We start from the raw sequence: 22,104 nt of genomic DNA on the forward strand, positions 1-22,104 counted from the left end.
GAAACAACCGAGATGCAATTGATGTGCAGACTGTCATCTTTAATTCAAGCGGCTGAACAGAATCATCTGAAACGTTTAGGAATTGTAACCACTTTCATACACAGTCCCCTTATTTCAGGGGCTTAAATGTAATTGGACAAACACAATCATAAATAAAATGCTAATTTAATACTTTTTTTGAGAAACCTTTGCAGGCAATGACAGTTTGAAGTATGGAATGCATGGGCATCACCAAACGTTAGATCTCCTCATTTGTGATGCTTTGCCAGGCCTTTACTGCAGCGTATTTCAGTTCGTGTTTGTTCGCGGGTCTTTCTACCTTAAGGTCTTGTTCACACCTAGGCGTACTGCATATGCGCGTCTGTCGCGCGTGTTTTTTACCGCGATTCGCGGTAAAAAAGTCGCGCGTTTCCGAAGGCTACTTGGCTGTATCCCAATGGAAACGCGCAACAAAACGGCCCAAAGTAGTACATGTACCTTTTCAGGCGTGGGCCGTTTTGTAGCGCGTTAGGGACGGGCGGAAATACGCCAAGGTGGGAACAAGACCATTGAATACAATGGGATTTATATTTTTGAGCGTTTTGTAGAGCGTTCGTCGAGCGTAGAACGCGCTACAAAACGTTCAGGTGTGAACGAGGGCTAAGTTTTGTCTTCAGCAAGTGAAATGCATCCTGGATTGGGTTGAGATCAGGTGATTGACTCAACCATTGCAGAATATTCCACTTGTTTGCTTTAAAAAACTCCTTGGTTCCTTTCGCAGTATGTTTTGGTTCAAAGTGAAGTGCCGTCCAATCAAGTTTGACAAATTTGGCTGAAACTGAGCAGACAATTTATACCTATAAACCTCATAATCCATCTGACTGCTTCTGTCTTCTGTCACATTATCAATAAACACTAGTGACCCAGTGCCACTGCAAGCCATGCATGCCCATGCCATCACACTGCCTCCACTGGGTTTTACAGATGATGTGGTATGGTTTGCATCATGCGCTGTTCCAAGCCTTCTGCATACTTTTTCTTCCCATTGTTCTTGTACAGGTTGATCTTAGTTTCAACTGTCCACAGAATGCTGCTCCAGAACAGGGCTGGCTTTTTCAGAATTTTTTGCAAAGTCTAATCTGGCCTTTCTATTCTTAAATGATTTTCACCTTGTGATGAACCTTCTGTATTTGCTCTCATGAAGTCTACTCTTTATGGTACACTTGGATAATATGTCTACCTTCTTCACTTGGCTGGATGTTGTGAAGAGGTTTTTCTTTACCATGGAAGGGATCATCAACCACTGTTGTTTTCCATGGTCGTCCAGGTCTTTTTGCATCAAAGAGTTAACTAGTGCGTTCCTTTCTTTTTTCCTCAGAATGTATCAAACTGTTGATTTGGCCACTCCTAATGTTATCTTTCTGATGGATTTTTTTTGCAGACTAAGGATGGCCTGTTTTACTGGCATTTAAAGCTGCTCTGAACATATGTTGTGGGTTCACAGCAACAGCTTCCAAATACGAATGCCACACCTGGAATCAACTCCAGACCTTTTCCCTTGATGGACTACTACTTTGTATTGAGATTGTAGTCCATCACGGGAGCAAGCTTGGCGCGGTTTAAGTAAAAAAAAAAAGTGTGTGCAATATAGTACATTATACAGCGGCGTAGTGCAGAATACCGGCAGCTATAGAGGAATGTAGCAATAGTACATTATACTATAATGTACTATTGCTGGGATTTGTATTTCTCTATAGCTGGCGTTATTCTGCATTGCGCTGTATATAATGTATTATTGCTGGGATTTGTAGTCCTCTATAGCTGGTGGTATTCTTCATTGCGCTGTATAATGATTATACTGCGCAATGCAGATTACCACTGACCAGTTAGAGGAACTACAAATCCCAGCAATAATACATTATACAGCGCAATGGAGAATACCACCAGCTATAGAGGAACAACAAGTCCCAGCAATAATACATTATGCAGGCTGCCTAATGTATTATTGCTAGGCTTTGTTGTTCCTCTATAGTTGCTGGTGTTATGCAGTATGCCGCTTTTTTTTTTAAACAGGAAACATTAAAAGAGGTCCCCCTGTTTCTGAACCCTTGTAAGTCGCTGCGGCGTGCTCTGCGGGCGTGTATCCGGCTTGTGTGGTGGGCGTGGCATACACGGCGTGGGCGTGGCATACGCGGCGTAACTCGTACCTGTTCCACCATAGCACCGCTGTACTCCGGTTCCACAACGGCACCTCCACACAACTATTCCACCATTGCACGCCAATACACCTGTTCCTCGCTGCACCTTCATACACCTGTTCCACCGCATCACACCCATACAACTGTTCCACACAGCACTCCCACATACCTATTCCACTACTGCACCCATACACCTGTTTCACACAGCACCCTTGTACACCTGTTCCACCACAGCACCCCCAAACACCTATTCCACCACATCACACTCATACACCTGTTCCACACTGCACCTCCATACCCCTTTTCCACCACCACACCCCCGCACACCTGTTCCACCACTGCATCCCTGCACACCTGTTCCACACTGCACCCCCATACACCTATTCCACTGCTTCACACCCATACACCTGGTCCACACTGCACCCCCATACACCTATTCCACCACTGCCTCCCCACACAGCTGTTCAACACTGCACACCTGTTCCACCACAGCACCCCCACACACCTATTCCACCACTATATCCTCACACACCTGTTCCACCACTATATCCCCACACACCTGTTCCACCAATATATCCCCACATACCTGTTCCACCACTATATCCCCACACACCTGTTCCACCACTATATCCCCACACACCTGTTCCACACTGCAGCTCCGTACACCTATTCCGCCACTGACTTGCTTTCAGAAGGTGGGCCCTCGATTGTCGGCAGGCCAGCGACGAGTGAGGGAGATCGTGCCGAGGAGAGCAGCGGCGTGCGCGGCTTCAGCGTGCGGTGGGCGTGGCTTACTGATGATGAAATAACGAAAGAATAGCCCACATCTGTCCATGAAACAGCTTTTGATTCAATTGTCCAATTACTTTTGATCCATTGAAAACAAGGGGGCTGTCATTCCATGATGCAGCCCGGACTCAACAGTGTACACCTGCACTTAATGGAGTGTGCATGCTACTACTTGTACACAGTTTGTGCAACAGTAAAAACTAGCAACACAGGACAAGAAGAACCCATCCATCACAAGACCAGTTGGAAGAAACTTGGAACTAAAGTATATATACACCTTATAGTTTTGTGGCCATGCAGACTGGGGGTGGGATAACATGGAGTTGGACTTTAACCCCTTTGTGACTCACGACGTACAGTGTACGTCGCCAGCATCGGGGCTGTTTAAAACAGACTCCGGGCGGCTATTGCCGCCGGGACTCTGTTTAAACTTGTAAAGCCGACTGTCGACTTTACAACAGAAGCGATTCTGGCGACTTACCTGTTGCCAGATCGCTTCTGTGTCCTGTAGAAGGGGCCGCCCTCCCCACCCCCCGCCGGACACCGCCGCCGTGCTTCCTGGGCTCCGTTGCCTCTCCTACGGGCCCGGTACCGGCTTCCTTGGTGTCCGCGGGGAGCTGGGGAGGAGGCCGACGAACTTCCGTTAATCGATCCCCTGCCCGTTCTATGGGACCGGGAGCGATTGTAGAATGTGCTCTGATTTGGGGGTGCCTTAAATTAGTGATGAACAACTGAATCTTAAATAAGTGTCGGGTTTATTTACAAATAGGGATATACATACATATTACAATTAAGGGAATTTGAAAGGGGAATTGGGGATAGGAATTGAGGTTAAGGATCCTACAGCTAGCTACACCATTCTCTCTCTGTCACACATGCCATGGGTTTTTCTCTGTTCTCCGGACACGCCTCTCCAGCAGGTCTCAGCGAATCACATTCTTGATTGCAGAGTTCAGAAAGACTTGTCTTGTCCAAAGGTCTTGCTGGTCAGCTAGATTAGTGTCACACAGGAAGAAGGTTCCATCATATGCCCCTGCCCCCATCCCAGCATATATGCATTGCTGACACAGGTGTGGGCAGTAAATACCAGCAGGGGGGTCGGGCTTGCCCCAGGACATGACCGTCCTGGCAGATCTTCATTCCTCAGTGTCCAGCCCCAAGAACCCTTCGATGGTCCTCATTTACATATCAGCCATCTGCTGATTCCATTCAAGATATCAAGGAACCTTCCATCAAAGCTGTATCATAGATGTCAATGTTATCGATTACAACAGCGATGCAGATTGCATCACTTCCGGTGCCTGGGCTGTCATTTCTGGGCTCCTGCAGCCCAGCTATAAGCTATTGAAGTGCGATCTGCACTTCAATAGCTTATTTCCAGTGTAAAGGTGACACTGGGGGTCTTTTGGACCCCCAGCATCACCTTAAAGAGGACCTGTCACCACCATCTGCTATCACATGGGGGGGCTTGCAAGCCCCCCCATGTGATAGCAATGGACTTTTTGGGGTACTGCAGTTTTTCGCCGTTTCACGGACGCACGCAATTTGTAACCTGGGCATGTTGGGTATCGTTTTACTCGTTGTAACCTCATCTTTTATATTTCATTAAAAAAATGGGTATTTTGTTGTGTTATGGGGCATTTAATTAAATTTTTGACTAAATGTTGGGGTTTAATAAGGAGCTACCACCATTTTATTCTATAGGGTCTTGGCATTCAGAAAATATATAATGTTTGGGGGTTTTAAGTCATTTTCAGGCCTAAAATTTGGAATATAACATGGGTGCAAAAAATGAAAAAAAGGCCTCAGTCATTGTTTTTCAGAACTCAGTCACCTAACTCCCACAGTGTATGTTGCTTTTAATATCATGCTTCTTAGTGCGGTACAAACTGAGTTACAGACTTCAGTTCACTCCTCTTCATTCCCGATCCTGCACTATAAAGCAGAGGGCCTATTGAATGACCGCTCTTTTCTCACTGTCCCTGCACTTTCCGGACACAAGCAAGGTCACAAGAATGCAAAAGGTGGGGGCATGCTGTCACAGATATCAGCACAGGCACTTAAACTGGAAGGGGAGCCTTGTTTTGTGTTGGGGAAAGTGCAGAGAGTGGGAAATAGTAGTCTGCCTCCTTTGCAAATTGTGGACAAGAATGATGTGGACTGAACTGTCCCAAAAAAAATATATTATATATTTCTTTGTAAAATTAATTATGACTTACCAGAGCTACTGGATTGCTGTTTGTACATTTCTATCTGTTCTTTGGCTTTTAAAAGCTGCTCCTCTAATGCTCGTATCCTTCCTGCTGCAGCTCCTTGCTCGACTGGGCCTTCAGGTATCCTAGAAAACATATGGGCATCATGACGAAAGGAAATGAATGCAGACTTTGCAGATGCACCCTATACTCCACTAGGGAATCTTTCAAACTTTCAAATACTGATCCTTCAGCAGTATTATACGAGATGAAATGTAAAACCATATGCTGTATGATAAATAAAATGCAAACAATTCAGAACGGATTCGGAAGCAGAGCTACTGAATGTGAACAAATGGTCGGAACAGGTCCTGTGACATCATGACTCACTCCTCCCCTTCCCAGAGCTCTGAAGAAGGGGGAGATCCCCCAAAATGTGTCAGCGATAAATTATCATCCCAGGTGTGTGTTTGTTTCCCCTTTGTGCATGCAAGTAGTTTTACCACCTTTTAACATTTGGAGTTTTTATAAACGTTCTCACACTAGGAGAAGAAGCTGTTTTTTGTGTCTTTTGCATGTTTATGAGGATACATCACATTATCTTGTGGATGTCAGCCATTCCCAGAGTGTGTAGTGTAGAGGATTGGAGCTAATGACAGTCCGGCCTCGGTCTGCTGAGCGCTGGGAGTGAGGCGTCTTTGGATATTAGAAATGCAATTAAGTTCTAATTTTGTCTGTGGGCTGAAAATGCATGCAATTGCAAGAATTAGTGTTATCTCTTCCCAGATTTCTTTTGTTAAACTAATGAATCCCTTCCCCTCTCCTCATCTGCACAACATGAGGGAGAAATGTTTAATAGCTCATGGCAATAACTGGGAAGAAAAGTAAGTGTGCACTGGCAACAGAATCAAAATACTTTCAATCCTATTTTTACAGGCCAAAAGGGAACAAACAGGATTTTGGTCTTGCCTGTAAAACCCATTTCTTGGAGTACATCACAGGACATGATGAGTTAAAAGGAGAACTATGGGGTCAGTGTTTTTCCCCCATAGTTCTCCTTAGGGTAACGGGAGGACACAAACTAGCGTCCTCCCGTTACCCTAAGCTCAGTATACCGCGAGCTACAGCTCGCGGTATACTGAGACGCCGGAGCGGATCCCGACATAGATGTCGAGATCCGCCCAGCTGCATGAGTGACAGCTGGCTCTGCCTATCTAGAGGCAGAGCCAGCTGTACCCTCCCCCATCCGTTCCGCCAGTCAGCGCTGGCAGAGCGGAGCGGGGAGAGGGGAATCCAGCCCCTTCCCCTGTCACGGCAGAGAGCCGTGACAGGATCGAGAGGTGAGCGAACCCGCTATGTGTTCGCTCACCTCCCGATCTACTGAGCCGACCTGTGACAGTCTCATTGTCACAGGTCGGCTAGAACTATGAGGTGAGTGGAAATCACTCATCTCATAGTTCTCCTTTAATTCTGGAACCAATAGCTTGTGTAGCTATCTTCTTGTGATTGGGCTTTGGCAAATCAAAGCTTTAAAGCCAATTTCTACCTTTGCAGAGGTATTTATTTTTTAAAAACAAATGCCAGCAATTAGCACTGAGGGTACATGAAGTCGGCATATGCAGTTGATGTATATGAAAACAGACACTTACATTTTTTGTTAGCTTTCCTCTTCATAGTCTCATGGAAATGTCTGTTTTGCAAGCACTGTTTGAGCTCTTCCATTCATTAGTATTCAGTGGCCCCCCTCCCCTCCAGACAGTGTATTGTGTGCAATGGCAGAGCTGCCGATCAGGCAGGGTTAAGCCTTCTGTGTCAAACACTGCAGGCAGCTGAAGCACAGCAAACGTCTAAGGATTGCTGTACTGTGAGGTAGGAGTAGAAGAGACAAGCTGATCAATGCGCCAAATTAATAATAATTTAAAAAAAAGATTAAACACACATATACACACACACGGCTTGAAAAATCCACTCATCTTCTCGTCTGTGACGAGAGGATGCCGGAGGCGGGCCAAGAAGCTTCCGGGCCGGCCGAGAGCTTTACATTCAAGCAATTCGGCGTCTCTAGAGACGCCTGATCGTTTTACAAAGCATTTAAATGTGTAACAGCCTGCAATCCAACTAACATGTAGGGGACCAGCAGCGTAACAGCAACCTGGGCTCCAGTAAAGGTTAGAAGTCCCTGGCTTAACACGGCAGACTTCTGGTCCTCCCAGCATAGCAATAGGACGTTCAGCTCAAACCCCATCATTCGCCCTATCAGTGGACATATACCCTGAAGGGGCTTTAGGGACAGAGCAGGGCTCAACCACCCGGTGGACCACAGCACGCCCCAAGGATAACTCAATGTGATGCACCTAAAGCAGAATCCAGTGCCCTTAAGCAACATTACAGGCCAGCCATTCATCTTTCATTTGACAGTGCCTGGCTAAGGTTCCCCAAGGCTCAGCCGAGGAGACAACGGATAAGGAGAGCTGCAAAAAGGGGAGCAGCAGTGGCAACAGCTAGAAGAATCAAGAAAAATAAAAAAACAAGTGGTATGCTTCTCTCAGAGAGAAGACATACATCACTTAGGGCCTGTTCACACCACTTCCAGTGTGTTCCAGCAGCTAACAAAGCTGGAACGCACTGGATCGCATACTGTGAAGGCTCCATGCGTTCTGGGGTGGGAGGGGACGTGGCAGTGCACTCAAGTGAATGGCACCGCAGCCACGCCCCCTTGCCCACAGCGTGATCGGCCGCGCCAGAACACGAGCACAGCAATGCCCACATTCCGGTCTAGTGCGATCACAAAAAATAGTACAAGCACTTTTTTGGGATCGCACTAGACAGGAGGAGGGATCGCTGCACAATAGCTGAAGAGATCAGAGCTGCCGGTGTTTTTCGTAAACCTAATGTGTGATACTCCTGTACAAAACCCCATATTGTGTCCAGCAACATCTTCTGATTACAACAATACCCCCAGTATATGCTTTTGTCACTATCTTGTGAAGTTACAGTGCCATATAACCTGACTATTTCAGTTTTTACAGTAAGAATTTTGATAGATGAATTTGATGGGCCTATGTCTAATTTTGGGGCATTATAACAGTTTTACTGTTCAAATTACCCCATGAAGGCCACCATTTGTGCAAGTAGACAATCCGGGATATCTGATCTGGTGTATATTGTACCCAGTGTCGCCATTTTTTCACCATTTATGTTAAAGTTAGTGGGGAAAATGTTTTTTTCTTTGCATGTTTTGCATACATTTTGTATTTTTGCTGGGTGTTTTGTAAATCTGATGTGCACCACTGTGATAAACCCCCAAATTATGCTCACCAAACTCTTCTGAGTAGAGCTATACTCCCAATGTATGCTGTAGACAGTATTATGTGGAGTTACAGTGCCATATAAGAGACCACACCATGTCAGCTTTTTAAGTGTGAATTCTTTTCATAAATGGATTTAATGGGTAAACCTTAAAACAGTTACCAATGCAAAGGCCTGGCTGGGACGGGCAGTCAGGGCAGTAAAGGCTTGTTTCCATCCTTATGCCCCTTTGGTAACAGACCCTCCATCACTTCTGTGGTGCTTTTGTGGGGGGTGCGGGGGGGCTTATGGTGGGTTGCCGTCTGCATCAAGTAAATGCCCACTTTTTTATACCATGCCCGAGTTTTTCTTATTATCAGGTATGGCTGCATTAATTGATCAGACAGGTCCACTACCCCCATGTGCCTGTTATATTGTGTGATGCAGATTGGCACCCACCTCTCTGCCATGGACTGCTACCCTGCGACTATGGTGATCATGGATGGTGGTCAGCATATACACCTCCTTCTTGTCCTTGTACTTTACTGCCAGCAGTTCCTTCTAGCAGAGAGGAGTTGATTCACCCCTTTTCAGCTTAACTTTTGTAAGGTCCTTTGGGAAACCAGTTTGTATTTTTTTCTTTTTTTTTTTATAAATTCTTTATTGAACAGTTTCATCATATAACAACGAACAAGGGTAAGTGTGTCACATTATTTCACATCAGAAATACAGAGAACTCTGATAATTGTAATAGACACATAGATCTACTACGGCATTGCAAACATTGATCTCACGTATTGATCTCACGTCTAGCCCTCGCGTCCGCGAGGGCCTTGCCAGTAGTTAAATAGTTTGCATTGCCACCGTGTGAGGACCAGAAGTGCTACTAATGACATTATATGGTCCGCCCGACGTGGCAGGGCGTCCACATTGGGACTACCGGTAGACTAGTCAGGTCCTCCATGGTTCTGATGTCGTTCACTTTGGTAAACCAGAGCCGTACCGAAGGTGGGGGTCTCCTGTTTCCATAGGATGGGGATACATGCGAGTGCCCCATTCAGCAAGTGTACCAGCACTGACCTGGAGTACCCCTTCAGTGGGAATGAGTTATGGTGGAGGAGGAAGAACGCTGGGTCTTCCGGGATTTGGTGGGCTATCTGCTGGACCCGTGACCAAAAAGGCGTTAGTTTTGGGCAGGCCCAGAAAATATGGAGCATGTCTGCGGGAGAGGAGGCACACCGCCAACACACATCCGATACCTCATTGTACATCAGGTGAAGTCTGCGTGGAGTTCTATACCAGCGGGTTAGGATTTTGTAGCCCGACTCCTGGTATTTGTTGCATATGGACGACTTCAGGGAGAGCCTCAGGAGCCTGGCCCTGTCGTCATGGGAGAACTGGATCCCCAGCTCCCTCTCCCACTGCCCAAGAAAGGACAGTGGGGAGTCCAGGTCTGCCTCTACCACCAATCGGTAACAGAAGGACAGTGTCTTAGCCATTGGTCCCGTGTCGGTACAGGCACGTTCGTAATCCGTGAGGGTCCGAGCATAACTGGCAGGCGCAGGTAGTGTAGCTAGGAAGTGGGAAAGATGAAGCTGTCTCCAAAAGCCCGGATCTCCCAGCTCCGTATCCGACATCAAACCTCGCAGGGACTGCCATTGTGAGCCCTGGATAAGGTGCATCGCCCGAAACCGACCCAGGCCTACAAGACGGCGCAATAAACCATCCTCCAAACCGGGAGGGAACTCTGGGTTGCCAAGGATCGGATACACGGGAGAGGGAGACAGATGTTTAACCCTGAACGCCGCCTGGGCCACCTGCCATGTGGGGCCCACGTCGGGTGGGTGCTCAGGTGTTTGGGCAGTGCCGTCCCACACCAGGGAAGGGTCGGAAGGGGAATCGATGTTATGGACTGCTCCAATGACACCCAAGGTTTAGTCTCCCCGTGTCTGCACCAGTCCACGACTCGCGTTAGGTGGGAAGCCATGTAATACAGGTAGAGGTCGGGAAGGCCCAGGCCACAGGCGGAGTCTGGGGGTCTTACCTGCCCAAACGAAGGAGGATATCGCTGCTTGAAGGGAGCGGAAGTAAGCCCGAGGGATGCGTATTGGAAGGGCCTGGAAGGGATAGAGGAAGCGTGGAAGGATGTTCTGTTTTACAACATTACACCGCCCAGTCCAGGAAAACTTGTTTCTGGCCCAGCCCTCTAGATCTGATTTAACCTTCAGTAGCAGAGGCAGAAAGGTGAGACTATATAGTTGAGAGAGATCGCGGGGGAGTTTTACGCCCAAGTATTTGATGGCGGTGGGGGCCCAGTGGTATGGGAAGTTCTGCTGAATACGGGAGAGCATCCGTGCAGGTACTGTCAGATTGAGGGCTTCCGATTTTTGATATGGAAGTTGGCAAGATCACCATATTGGCGTAGGGCACGTCAAATTGGGTAGCGTGGTGTCTGGGGAGGAGACAAAAACAGCAGGTCATCTGCGTATGCAGCTATTTTATGTTGGAGGGGCCCTACTATGATGCCCTTGATGTCCGGGTGGGCCCTAATGGTACGCAGCAGCGGCTCAAGCGTCAATGTGAAAATAAGGGGGGAGAGCGGGCATCCCTGCCTGGTAACGTTGCCTATGGCTGATAGGAAACCGTTAACGCTTACGCAGGCCGTGGGGTTCGAGTAAAGAGCTAGGATCCAAGATAGCATGCCCTTGCCCAGCCCGATGTGCTCCAGGGTAAGGCGAAGAAAGGACCAGTCGACCCTGTCGAAGGCCTTCTCCGCATCAGTCGACAACAGTAGGTACGGGGAGGCCTTCGACCGGATCGAGTGGATGATGTTAACGGCCCTAACAGTATTGTCCCTAGCTTCCCTGGTGGGGACAAAGCCTGCCTGGTCCAGGTGGATCAGGGAGGGGAGATACGGAAGAAGTCGCGTGGCCAGAACCTTCGCAAAAAGCTTGATGTCCACGTTAAGGAGAGAGATGGGGCGGTAGCTGGGACGGGTCGTGGGGGCCTTATCTGGTTTAGGGATCACCGTTATGTGAGCCGCGAGAGCATCCCTGGGAAGGGCGTGCATCTCCCGGATCGCATTCCAGGCCGCAAGCATACGGCCGTGGAGTAAGGTGGGAAACTTTTTATAGTATGCGAGAGTGAACCTGTCAGGGCCTGGGGCTTTGCCCGTCTTGGTTTGTTTGAGTGATACCTCTAGCTCCTCCATGGAAATCGCATCTTCCAGGGATAAACGGACCTAGGGGGGTAGGCAGGGCATGGTGGACTCCGTCAAATAGGAACGAATGCGTCGTTGACGTGAGGTCAGGGCCGCAGCGGATTGTGGGCCCGGGATGTTATAGAGGGTAGCATAATAATCGCGGAACGCTGCGGCTATGTCTTCCGACAGGTGGCAAGGGTGACCCTCTGAGTGTTTAATCACCGGGATAAAGGTCCGCGCGCGCTGCTGGCGTAACGCTTGGGCAAGGAAGCGGCTACATTGATTACCGTATTCGTAGAAGTGCCTATGGCACTTGGTGAGGGTGGCTTTATCCTTGTCCATGCCAAGTGAGCAGAGGGCTTCTCGGGCTGCCAGCAGCTGAGCCAGGACAGCTGGGTCACGTCGTCTTTTATGGAGGATTTCCAGGGAATGGATCTGTGTTAGAAGTGCGGTCTAGCTTTATGAGAGTCCCCCTGATGTAGGCCTTATGGGCCTCCCATACCATGTACGGGGAGGAGTCCGGGGTAGAGTTGAGATCAAAATATAGTCGCAAATCACCTTCGATCTCCGGGATCTTGGATAAGCGCTTCGTTCAGTCGCCAGCGCCAACTGCGCGGAGGCAGCAGGGTCAATTCAAGGGTCAGCAGGATTGGGGCATGATCTGAGTATGTAATGTTCCCAATCTCCGTGGTGCACACCGAAGGTAGGGCACCATGGGCGACTAGGAAAAAATCTATACGGTTGTATGCGTCATGGACCAGTGAGTGAAATGAGTAATCCCTAGTCGTGGGATGCTGTATCCGCCACACGTCGGCCAATTGGTGCGAGTGAAATAGTTACCGCAGTCGCCGCAGGGCGGAAAAGGGCAGGTGGGAGGTCGGGTTGGTGGAGTCTGTCTCAGGGTCCAGGTGCAAATTGAAGTCCCCACCCAAAATTAGGGTGCCCTCCCGGAAGTCGTCCAATGTATTCAGAACCCGCTCAAGAAAGGCAAGCTGTCCCTGATGGGGCACATAAATGGTAGCCAGGGTGACTCGCTGGGAGCCGATCATCCCCTTCACCATCAGCAGTCGCCCCTCCTCACCCGCAGACAACTCGAATAGTTGCCACGGTATCGACCCAGATATCAGCACACTTACTCCCTTGGATTTCTTATCCGGCTAGTAGCTATGGTACACTGCTGAATAGCGACGGTCACGGAGCAGAGGGGCCGCCCCTCTGCAAAGCGAGTCTCTTGGAGGAATGCCACCTGAACTCTCTGGCGGTGTAGGTCATTGAGAACCATCTTGCGTTTTTCGGGCACATTCAGGCCTTTCACATTGAGGGAGAGGATCTTGAGCAAAGACATGGCACACGCTGGGTAGGGTAGAGGGGGTAGGGAGGGAGGGTACAGACACAAGAGGATTAGGAGGAGAAAAGTGATAGGGGCGATGGGATGGGAACGGTGTACTAGGGAGGGGAAAGAACGCCGGGGCGAATTAAGGCTAAGGCGTGAACCGAAGTTCGACGTCCCAATGGCCCTTAAAGGCACTCTTGGGACCAACTAGTGGGGGTAGCGTTTCTACACCTAGGCGGAGCGGTGCTCCGTGGGTACCACATGGAAGCATATTCAAAACAACACTGCAAACAACCTGTAGAACAACATTAATCGCATATAGCATGACCACCTGACATGGCGGTTGGTCGACCCTGTGTCGTAGATCCCGCAGGGATCGGCATATGCACCGGAGGAGGCGGCAACTCAGACCCGTACCCCCCGGCCCCAGTTCCCACTGGGAATGCGGTGGGCCGCTGCGGCCCGGAGGTGTCCTTAAGGGAGCACAGTTCAGCAGGACGCAGACAACCCCCAGGGATGGGATGTGACTCCACGAGTCAGTAGTGGTGGTAGGCCTGGGGAGATGCTCCGGGGACCGTTATGGCAATGGTTATAACTGGCCCGAGTCCAGTCCATAGGCTGGGTAGGTTCGGTAGGCTCAGGCAGGGGTAGGAGAGCATCAAAAATGAGATGGAAAGAGGGGAAAATTCTCACCATGCCTACGATTCCGCAGCCTCCATGACCGCATCGGGTGTGCGCGTGGGTCGGTCCCGAGAGGGGGAATGACGCGCCCTGCGGGGCTTCGGTGTTGCGGCCTGGTCATCCGGGAAGTAGGCCAGTCAGTCGGGAAGGTGTAGGGCCGGTATGCCCAGGAACTCACACAGGGCTGGTACATCCTCTGTCGTGCGAACTTGGAATATGGACCCATCTTTGCGGACATGGAGACGTATGGGGTAACCCCAGCAGTAGATGGCCCCAGACTGACGGATCGCATCTAGGAGGGGACGCAGGAGGGCCCAATGTCGGAGGGTGTTCCTGGAGATATCCGGTAAGATCTGGAGCTGGGCCCCATCAAACTCCAAGGGTCTTTTCAACCAGGCCTGCCGCAGGATGTCCTCTTTCACTTTGTAATAGTGCAGGCGGCAAAGGATATCACGCGGGCGGGAAGGATCTGCAGGTGCAGGGCCAATGGTGTGGTGGACCCTGGCCATCAGAATGGAGTCCGGAGTGGCCTCTGGTAAAACTGAGCCAAAAATGGCCTGTACGGTGGACCGAAGGTCCGCTGGCAAGCTCGCCTCCGGGAGCCCCCGTATCCGAATGTTTGGCAGCGGTTGCGGTCCTCCAGGTCTTCCATCTGCAGGGATGCGAGGTTTTAGGCGCTGGACACGAGCCTCGATCGCCGCACAGGACTCCGTAACCGTGGAGACCTCCACGGACACCGCCTGAACCTCCTGGCGGACTTTATGCAGGTCCCGTTGTATCTGTGTAACTGTGTGCATCTGTGAAACTGCGACAGATTTCAGTACCCCAAAAAGTCCATAGACAAAGCTTTAAAAGACCCCCACGGGTCATCAGTTTAGAGATACGCGTAAATATTGGCCCTAGAATTATTGCTCTCACTCCAGCCTGTGTGGTGATACCCAACACGTGTAGTGCGATTGTCGTTTTCATACGTAGGCATACCCGACACATGTTTACATGAAGACGCGCATGCTCGCAGGGACGAGGGAATTCAAATACATTTTTAAAATTATTTTTACATATATACATTTTTATATTTTATTTATTAATTTTAAAAAACTTTTTTAACTTTACTTTAATTGCCATCACATAGGGGGGCTTACAAGCCCCCCATGTGGTAGCATATTGGCAGTGACAGGTACTCTTTAAGGTGATACTGGCGGTCCAAAAGACCATTAGGGTCACCTTTACACTTGAAATAAGCTATTGAAGTGCAGATCGTACTTCATTAGCTTATTGCTGGGCTTCAGGAGCCCAGTACTGACAGCTATAGGACCAGAAGAGATGTAATCTGCATCGCTCCAGGTCCCATACTATGGGGAGAAGATCAGTGAATGGAGGTTTGCCAATCTCCTCCCCAGCTTCCCCCGACACCAGAGAAGCCGGTCCCGGGCCCACAGTAGGGGCAGCGGAGCCCGGGAAACACGGCGTGGGTGTCGGGCGGGGGTTTATCTGCCCGCCCCGTAGAAGCGAGCTGGCAGCAGCTGAGCCGCCAGAATCGCTTCTACTGTAGAGCAGACAGTCGGCTTTACAAGTGTAAACAGTCCCGGGGACCTAAAGCCGCCGGGAGTCTGTTTAAACGGGCCGGATGCCAGGGATGTACTATGGACGTCAATGGTCACTAAGGGGTTACTACCAAATCTTGCTCCCTTAGAAAGTATAAACTATTTGAATCCCAATCTACCCGTGTATTTCATTAGAGACTTGTCAATACAGATGTTCTTTTAGGCGATATATAAGCTTCCAAATGTCTGATTAAAGTGGGAGACAAGGGGGCGAATTTTGAACAATTTATCATACTGCAGGTTACTTTTTTGCAGGCACTTCCTATTATCATTGAAATGCAGAAACCGCAGTAGCATCTCATATCTGCGTCTCGTCATAGTTTGCAAACAAATGGGGGTACAGCAGATAGGATTCTTAGACCAACATAAACAAATAATTGGCTTCTTTATTATTCCCATTAACATTGAGAGTGCCCAAAATTGCTTCAATTCTGGGACACTGCTGGGGTACCATGTCACTTTCCTAGCAATAAAGGACACAGGGTTCTGGGCAAGGTACTGTTCAGTGTACAAATTAGTTTGCTTTACAATTTCCCCTAAAAAGTTATCTCGCAGGAATAACTGCAGAAACTCCAGTGGGCCAAAGCTGGACACATCAGCCTGTATGCCTGGAGTTACAGTAAAGAATGGGATGTCAGGGGTAAAATCACTGAGGGGTACCAAATCCTCTGTGCCTTGGACAGCGCCAGGGGAATCAGCTCTTGCGTCTAACTCAAGTAAATATGCAGTCACCTGCGTCACTTTATGAGTTAAAATTGTATACGCCTCCTCGGCAGTAAACTTCAAAATGTTTTGCTTTAACACTTTGTTTTCTTTTCGCCCCTAACTAACTAACACAAAATTCCCAAATTTCCTACTAACTTCCATCCACCCCAAAATACCTAGATCACCTATTTAAAATAATAATAAATTTAAAAAAAATCAAATCCCAAAGGGTTAAAGTAACGTACTGTGATCTGTACTTTGATCACTGCTGGCAGTGATCAAACGGCAGAGAAAGGGGATTTGGACACTTAACACTTTTTTTTCCTTTCACAGCAAAAAATGTAACAACGATCCGTCTCTCTCCACTTAACAAACCCAACAGAGGTGGAGGGAGGCAGATCTTGTGACCCAGCAACATTGTGACCGCTGTGAGTGGCTATCACAGCAATCACATGGGCTGGGACATTGCGATTTGCTGTTGCTGGACTGCCACAGACGCGGAGACAGACCAGCAACTGTATTTGCCCTGCGATCAGGAGATCATTTTAGCCGGCAACATTGTGAAACGTGAAAAATTGCAAAAATGGTGTGGCCAGCTGAGGTGCAAAATGTTCCAGAGGGCTTGGCAGCAAAAGGGTTAAACTACTTAGTAACTTAATGAATATTTGTCTCCAACCTCTCTAATCTAGTTTCCTAGATGCAAAATACCCACAGAGCACTTTTCAGAAAGACCCCTTAATGAGTTGAGCAGCCATTCAAATGATAACTATATAAATAACTGCAAACCATAAGGAATCACCATCTCATCAATCCAACACTCATGTCACTGCTGGGGACTTCCTTGTTTGTAAACTGTTGCTGGCCAGGCCATTTTTCAGTGTTCAGCGCTGCAGTACTTTGACTGACATTTATTCCGTCATACAACGCTGTACTGAAATGAATTTTATACAATTTTTTGGGGACACAGAGCTTTCTTTTGGTGGTATTTATTCACCACTGGGGTTTTTATTTTTTTCTATATTTCAGAAAATTTACTGAACATTTTGAGAAAAAAAAAAAGTGTTTTTTACATTATGTTAGGAAACAATTATTATTACCCAATTTTTTGGTAAAATATAAAAGACGGGGTCACGTCGGGTAAATAGACACCCAACATGTCAAGCTTAAAAATTGCACGCACCCACGAAATCGCAAAAAACTACAATACCCCAAATTGACCATAGGCGACGCTTTAAAAGCTTTTACCGCTCATCAGTTTAGTGTTATCAGTGATTGATGGCCCTAAAATTATCGCTCTCACTGCGACGTTCACGGCGATATGTAACATGTGCGGCGTAATGGGCGCAATCATCGTTTTCGCAGGTGTGCGAACCTGACGCATGTTTGCATGCGTGTATGTATGGGTGGTGGCTTTTAAAAAAAAATTTGTTTTTTTTATTCTTTTTTATGTGTGACTTTAATTTTATTTTGGAAACTTAAATTTTATTTCCTATTTGTTTTTTTTCACCTAACTTTATTGCCATCACATAAGGGGCTAAGAAACCCCTCTATGTGATAGCAAAAGATGTGGCAGGTCCTCTTTATGGAGACATCAGGGGTCTCCAAGAACCCCGTCACCTAGCACACCCCTGAAGAAGCTGATGAAGCAGAGATCTGCGTCATCAGCTAACAGGCATCGGTGCCTGTTTTTAAATCGCCTGTGTTTCCCGCTCGGCGGGTGGGAGTGGCCCGCTCAGATCTAGAGACCTCTCGGCCGGCCGTTGTAAAAAAGGTGGGTAAGGAACATGTGAAAAGGAGAATAAAGGTCCAACTGCTAGAAAGCAAAAGATTTAAATACAGTACTTCGTACTTGTATTCATTCCAAAACATAATTAAGTAATGATGTACAAATCAAGCACACATTAGAAGATGCATATCAATATCAATATTTGATTACAATATATTCTCATTTTTATGTGTTTTGGACATAAAATTTGATTTTATTTCTCGTTCATTTATAGACCCGAGAAAGGAGGATCACTGCCCCTGCAACATAGTCTTGTTGTTTGAACAAATACATTTAAGTTAATTTGAGTAAGGCTCTTAACCACTTCGTGATGGGAGACGTACACTGTACATCCCCACCACTAAGTGCCCAAATGACTGATTACGTACACTGTAGGTGATCAGTTATTTAAGTTTCTGTACTACTGGTAACCGCTGAAAATAAGCGGTTACCGTTCATTAATGGATGCCTCAGTATTGAGGCGTTCATTAATGGATGCTTCAGTATTGAGGCATCTATTAATGAAAGTTTTAAGCTTTTCCAGATATCTGATCCCTTTTATGAATCGGGTGTCTGATAATGATAGCAGTGTGGTATTTACTGCTCTTGCTGTCATTGTTTGACAGCTGGTAACAGATCGGGATTTCCCAATTTGTACCGGCTTTTTGCTACAATGTTTCAATGCTGAAACAAGCAAGCGTTTCCTCCCCCAAACAAACAGCAAAGGCGATATAAACCCTACAGTACATGATCCTAGATCTGTTCCCTGTGTTCTTCAATGAACGGAAGAGAAACATTTAAAATCTTAAAACCTACTAAGCTTTCCTACAATGGCTCAATACACATAACATAGTTGATGGTCGGTATAATAATTACCCTTCATGGGTGATGGACGAGCAGAGTTAATAGATCAAGCGCTGATGTATCCTTGTTTAAATAAACCAACCTTCTGTACGGTGTTACTTTGTAACATTCCAAAGGATGAGTGTGTATCACAACGAGATAGTACGAAGTGAGACTCTATCCTCTCATGAAAACTCTGCATGGAGTGAAGGTAAAAGATGTCCGTGTGTTTAAACCAGCTCAGTGTTGTCTCAGACAAAGATCACTTTTGAAGTGTCCAGTATCCGTACTGCTTCCTCTTCAGATGAGATAAATCATTTCTTAGATGAATGACACTTAATGTCCAGACCGCTGATATGGTGGCAGCTCTTGAATAAATACAGGCAGTATATCAGTTTGCTCTGTTCACCCTGTAACGCTCCATTACGCCATCAAACACATATATTGTGAGCCATGGGGGAGGCTTAGATCACGCTAAACCTGACGCGTTTCCCCAGCACGGGGCTTCCTCAGAGGGGCGTGATCTTTTCCACTCAACATATTTATATTTGTCTTTTAAAAAAACTATATATAATATTCGTAAAATAGGGGAATGTTTTTTCCCCAAAATTGTTGGTAATTTTTCCTTAACATAGTAAAAAATAAAAACCCCAGTAGCGATTAAATACCACCAAAAGAAAGCTCTATCTGTCCCCTGAAAATAGGAGAAAAATAATTTTAGTACAGCATTGCATGACTAAATAAAAGGTCAAAGTACTGCTGGGCTGAAAACTGAAAAATGGCCTGGACAGGAAGGGGGTTTAATACATCGGTCTTCAAGTGGCGTTTCCCCCAGCACGGGGCTTCCTCAGAGGGGCGTGATCTTTTCCACTCAACATATTTATATTTGTCTTTTAAAAAAACTATATATAATATTCGTAAAATAGGGGAATGTTTTTTCCCCAAAATTGTTGGTAATTTTTCCTTAACATAGTAAAAAATAAAAACCCCAGTAGCGATTAAATACCACCAAAAGAAAGCTCTATCTGTCCCCTGAAAATAGGAGAAAAATAATTTTAGTACAGCATTGCATGACTAAATAAAAGGTCAAAGTACTGCTGGGCTGAAAACTGAAAAATGGCCTGGACAGGAAGGGGGTTTAATACATTGGTCTTCAAGTGGTTAAAGGCCCTTACAGGTCATCAGTATATTGGCACTATAATTATTGCTCTCACTCTGACGTGCATGGCGATACAAAACATGTGTAACGCGATAGTCGCTTTCGTACGTAGGCGCACCCGATGCGTGAATGCGTGTGCGCTCATGGGCGGACTTAAAAAATTGGTTTTACATTATTTCTAGATTTATTTTATTTAAGGTTTTTTAAAACTTTTTTTTAACTTTACTTTAATTGTTATTACAAGCCCCCCATGTGATAGCATATTGGTGGTGACAAGTCCCTTTTAAGGTGATACTGGGGGTCCAAAAGACATATTTGTTCGGTCTATGTTTTTTTCTTCAGGATCTACCAAGCCTTGATGAAAGGGGGCCCTTTGATCCCCCAAAACATACAGGCCTTCAAAATAACCACAAAGGCACATTTAGAAATGTTTAGTGATTACAATCTACAAACAAGATACTTATAGATAATTGCAGGCTTTCTTTTTTTTTTGCATATGTTATTTTTCTGACAGTTGCCATTTTAGGGTAGGTTACTAGATCACCCTATACTTTCTGGAACTTTGATTGAACATAATTTCATATCAACATGCAGAGCTGTATGCTGATGTGATTTTAGTCAAAGGGGGGTAAAGATCCACTTTAACTTAAAGTGACATTAAACCCTCAGATTTTTTAACATAAAACAATACTGTTGTTTCCCTTATCTTTGCTGCTCTTCCTTTTAAATCTGTATCTCTTCTCATGCTGGGCAGAACTTCTGTTTTGCAGCAGACTGCCTTGTCTCTGGAATGGATACATGGTGTCTGTGTGCAGGTTCCCAACCTGAGCCAGCACTACAGGAAGAGGCACTCAGCTGCAAAGGGAAGTTCTCCCCCAGCATGAGATGAGATAAGGATTTAAAAGGAAGAGCAGCAAAGAGAAGGGAAACTACCATGGATTACAGTAAGGCACACATTACAGTATTGGTTTATGTTAAAAAATCTGAGGGTTTAAATGTCACTTTAATGTGACTTTCGATCTTTACATAATGTGTCTGCTGCTTTTCCCCTTGCAAAAGTCTAAGCTATGTGCTGACCTAATTACTCCTCAGATAGATGCCTTAAAGGATTTTTTCCCTATACCATATTGGAAATCAAATTGGAACACTTACTAGACTAAAAGTATAAATACATCTTGCGATTATCATTCGATTTCCAAACAAAATCGGGTTTTCGTATAATATTTGGCTAGTTGATGGGAAGTGAACGATCAGAGTTACTGTACAACTGGCCGAATTTCGTCTATTGGGCCAACTAGAAAAACTTCTTTTTTTTTTGAATCGTACGAAAATCTAAGGATTAGTGGGGCTTTTTGTACAGAAAAAAAAAAAATCGCAACATGAACACTTCACATGTGCAAATGAAAATCCTCTCTGTCGATCGATGAAATCTGCTCCGTTAGTATTGCTAAAGAGCAATCATTGAAATCCACATTGGTCTGTGCATGATGGAGCAGTCGTGCAAAAATCTAACAGACGGTTCGATGATGGGGCGAAAAGAATTGTACGATAGTTGTAAATTGTAACTACAGCTGTCAAAAGACCAGTTTAAGGGGGGCATGGCTTAACAATGGCACCGTAAAGACGCATCTTTTTGGAGCTCTGCATCGGCCGGCACTGACCCGGTCTACAAGAGACGTTAACAGGCCTCTCTCGACAGTCCACCCTGACAGGCTTCTTCGCCTCTGCTGACACTTCAAGCCGGGTAGGTGGATCGTCGCACATGGCGACTACACGACCGGCGGCTGCAGGCCCCACCCCTAAGTCCAAGGGCAAGGTGGTGGCACCCCTGCAGGACATGGCGGAGCCGACCCGCGATCGAGACCGGCCCCCATCCCCGATCCCCTCGCCTGTCCTCCCATCTACAGGCCCTGAAGACCGCCCGCTGATCGAGGGGTGGGGGACTGGAGGGAGATCCTCCTGCGGCTCACCACCAAGGGTGGCCCAATGGACCAATGGACTTTGATGGGCCTCCTATTCACATCATGCCTGACCTTTCCAGACATACCCTCCGCATGAGACGATCCTTGAGGCCTTTACTGGAGGTCATCTGCTCCGCTGACTCCTCGTACAGATGGGGTCACCCTTTTGATCTCATTGTGCGGAAGGGCGACACCACATTCCAGCTACATGGTCCTTAACAGCTGCCGGCTATGTTTTCTTTCCTGGGGGCGGAGGCTATACACCTATGCCAAACTGGCTGGACTTCTCCGAGGATCGACAGCCACCTGCCCCGCATGGACCACACTCCGATTAAGTTAACTGTGGATTTACTAGCCTCCATTTCTAGGTGTTCCTCTTAGAGACTCGATGAGTCTCTTCTGCAG

General features: G+C 46.9%; 1 protein-coding gene across 1 annotated transcript in view; it reads right to left on the bottom strand.

The window, feature by feature from the left end:
• LOC108801723 (alpha-(1,6)-fucosyltransferase-like) overlaps window positions 1-22,104 on the bottom strand; it is a gene marked incomplete at its 3' end in the record, with an annotated part of 93,538 nt that overhangs the window by 54,175 nt on the left and 17,259 nt on the right. Inside the window, exon 2 of the mRNA XM_018573630.1 lies at window positions 5,186-5,304. Coding sequence (XP_018429132.1) covers window positions 5,186-5,304 — 119 coding nt within the window. The remainder of the gene's footprint in view (window positions 1-5,185; window positions 5,305-22,104) is intronic.

The sequence above is a fragment of the Nanorana parkeri genome, unplaced genomic scaffold, assembly GCF_000935625.1.
Source record: "Nanorana parkeri isolate BGI_ZX_2015 unplaced genomic scaffold, ASM93562v1 scaffold2463, whole genome shotgun sequence".
In the NCBI taxonomy this organism is placed as follows: domain Eukaryota; kingdom Metazoa; phylum Chordata; class Amphibia; order Anura; family Dicroglossidae; genus Nanorana; species Nanorana parkeri.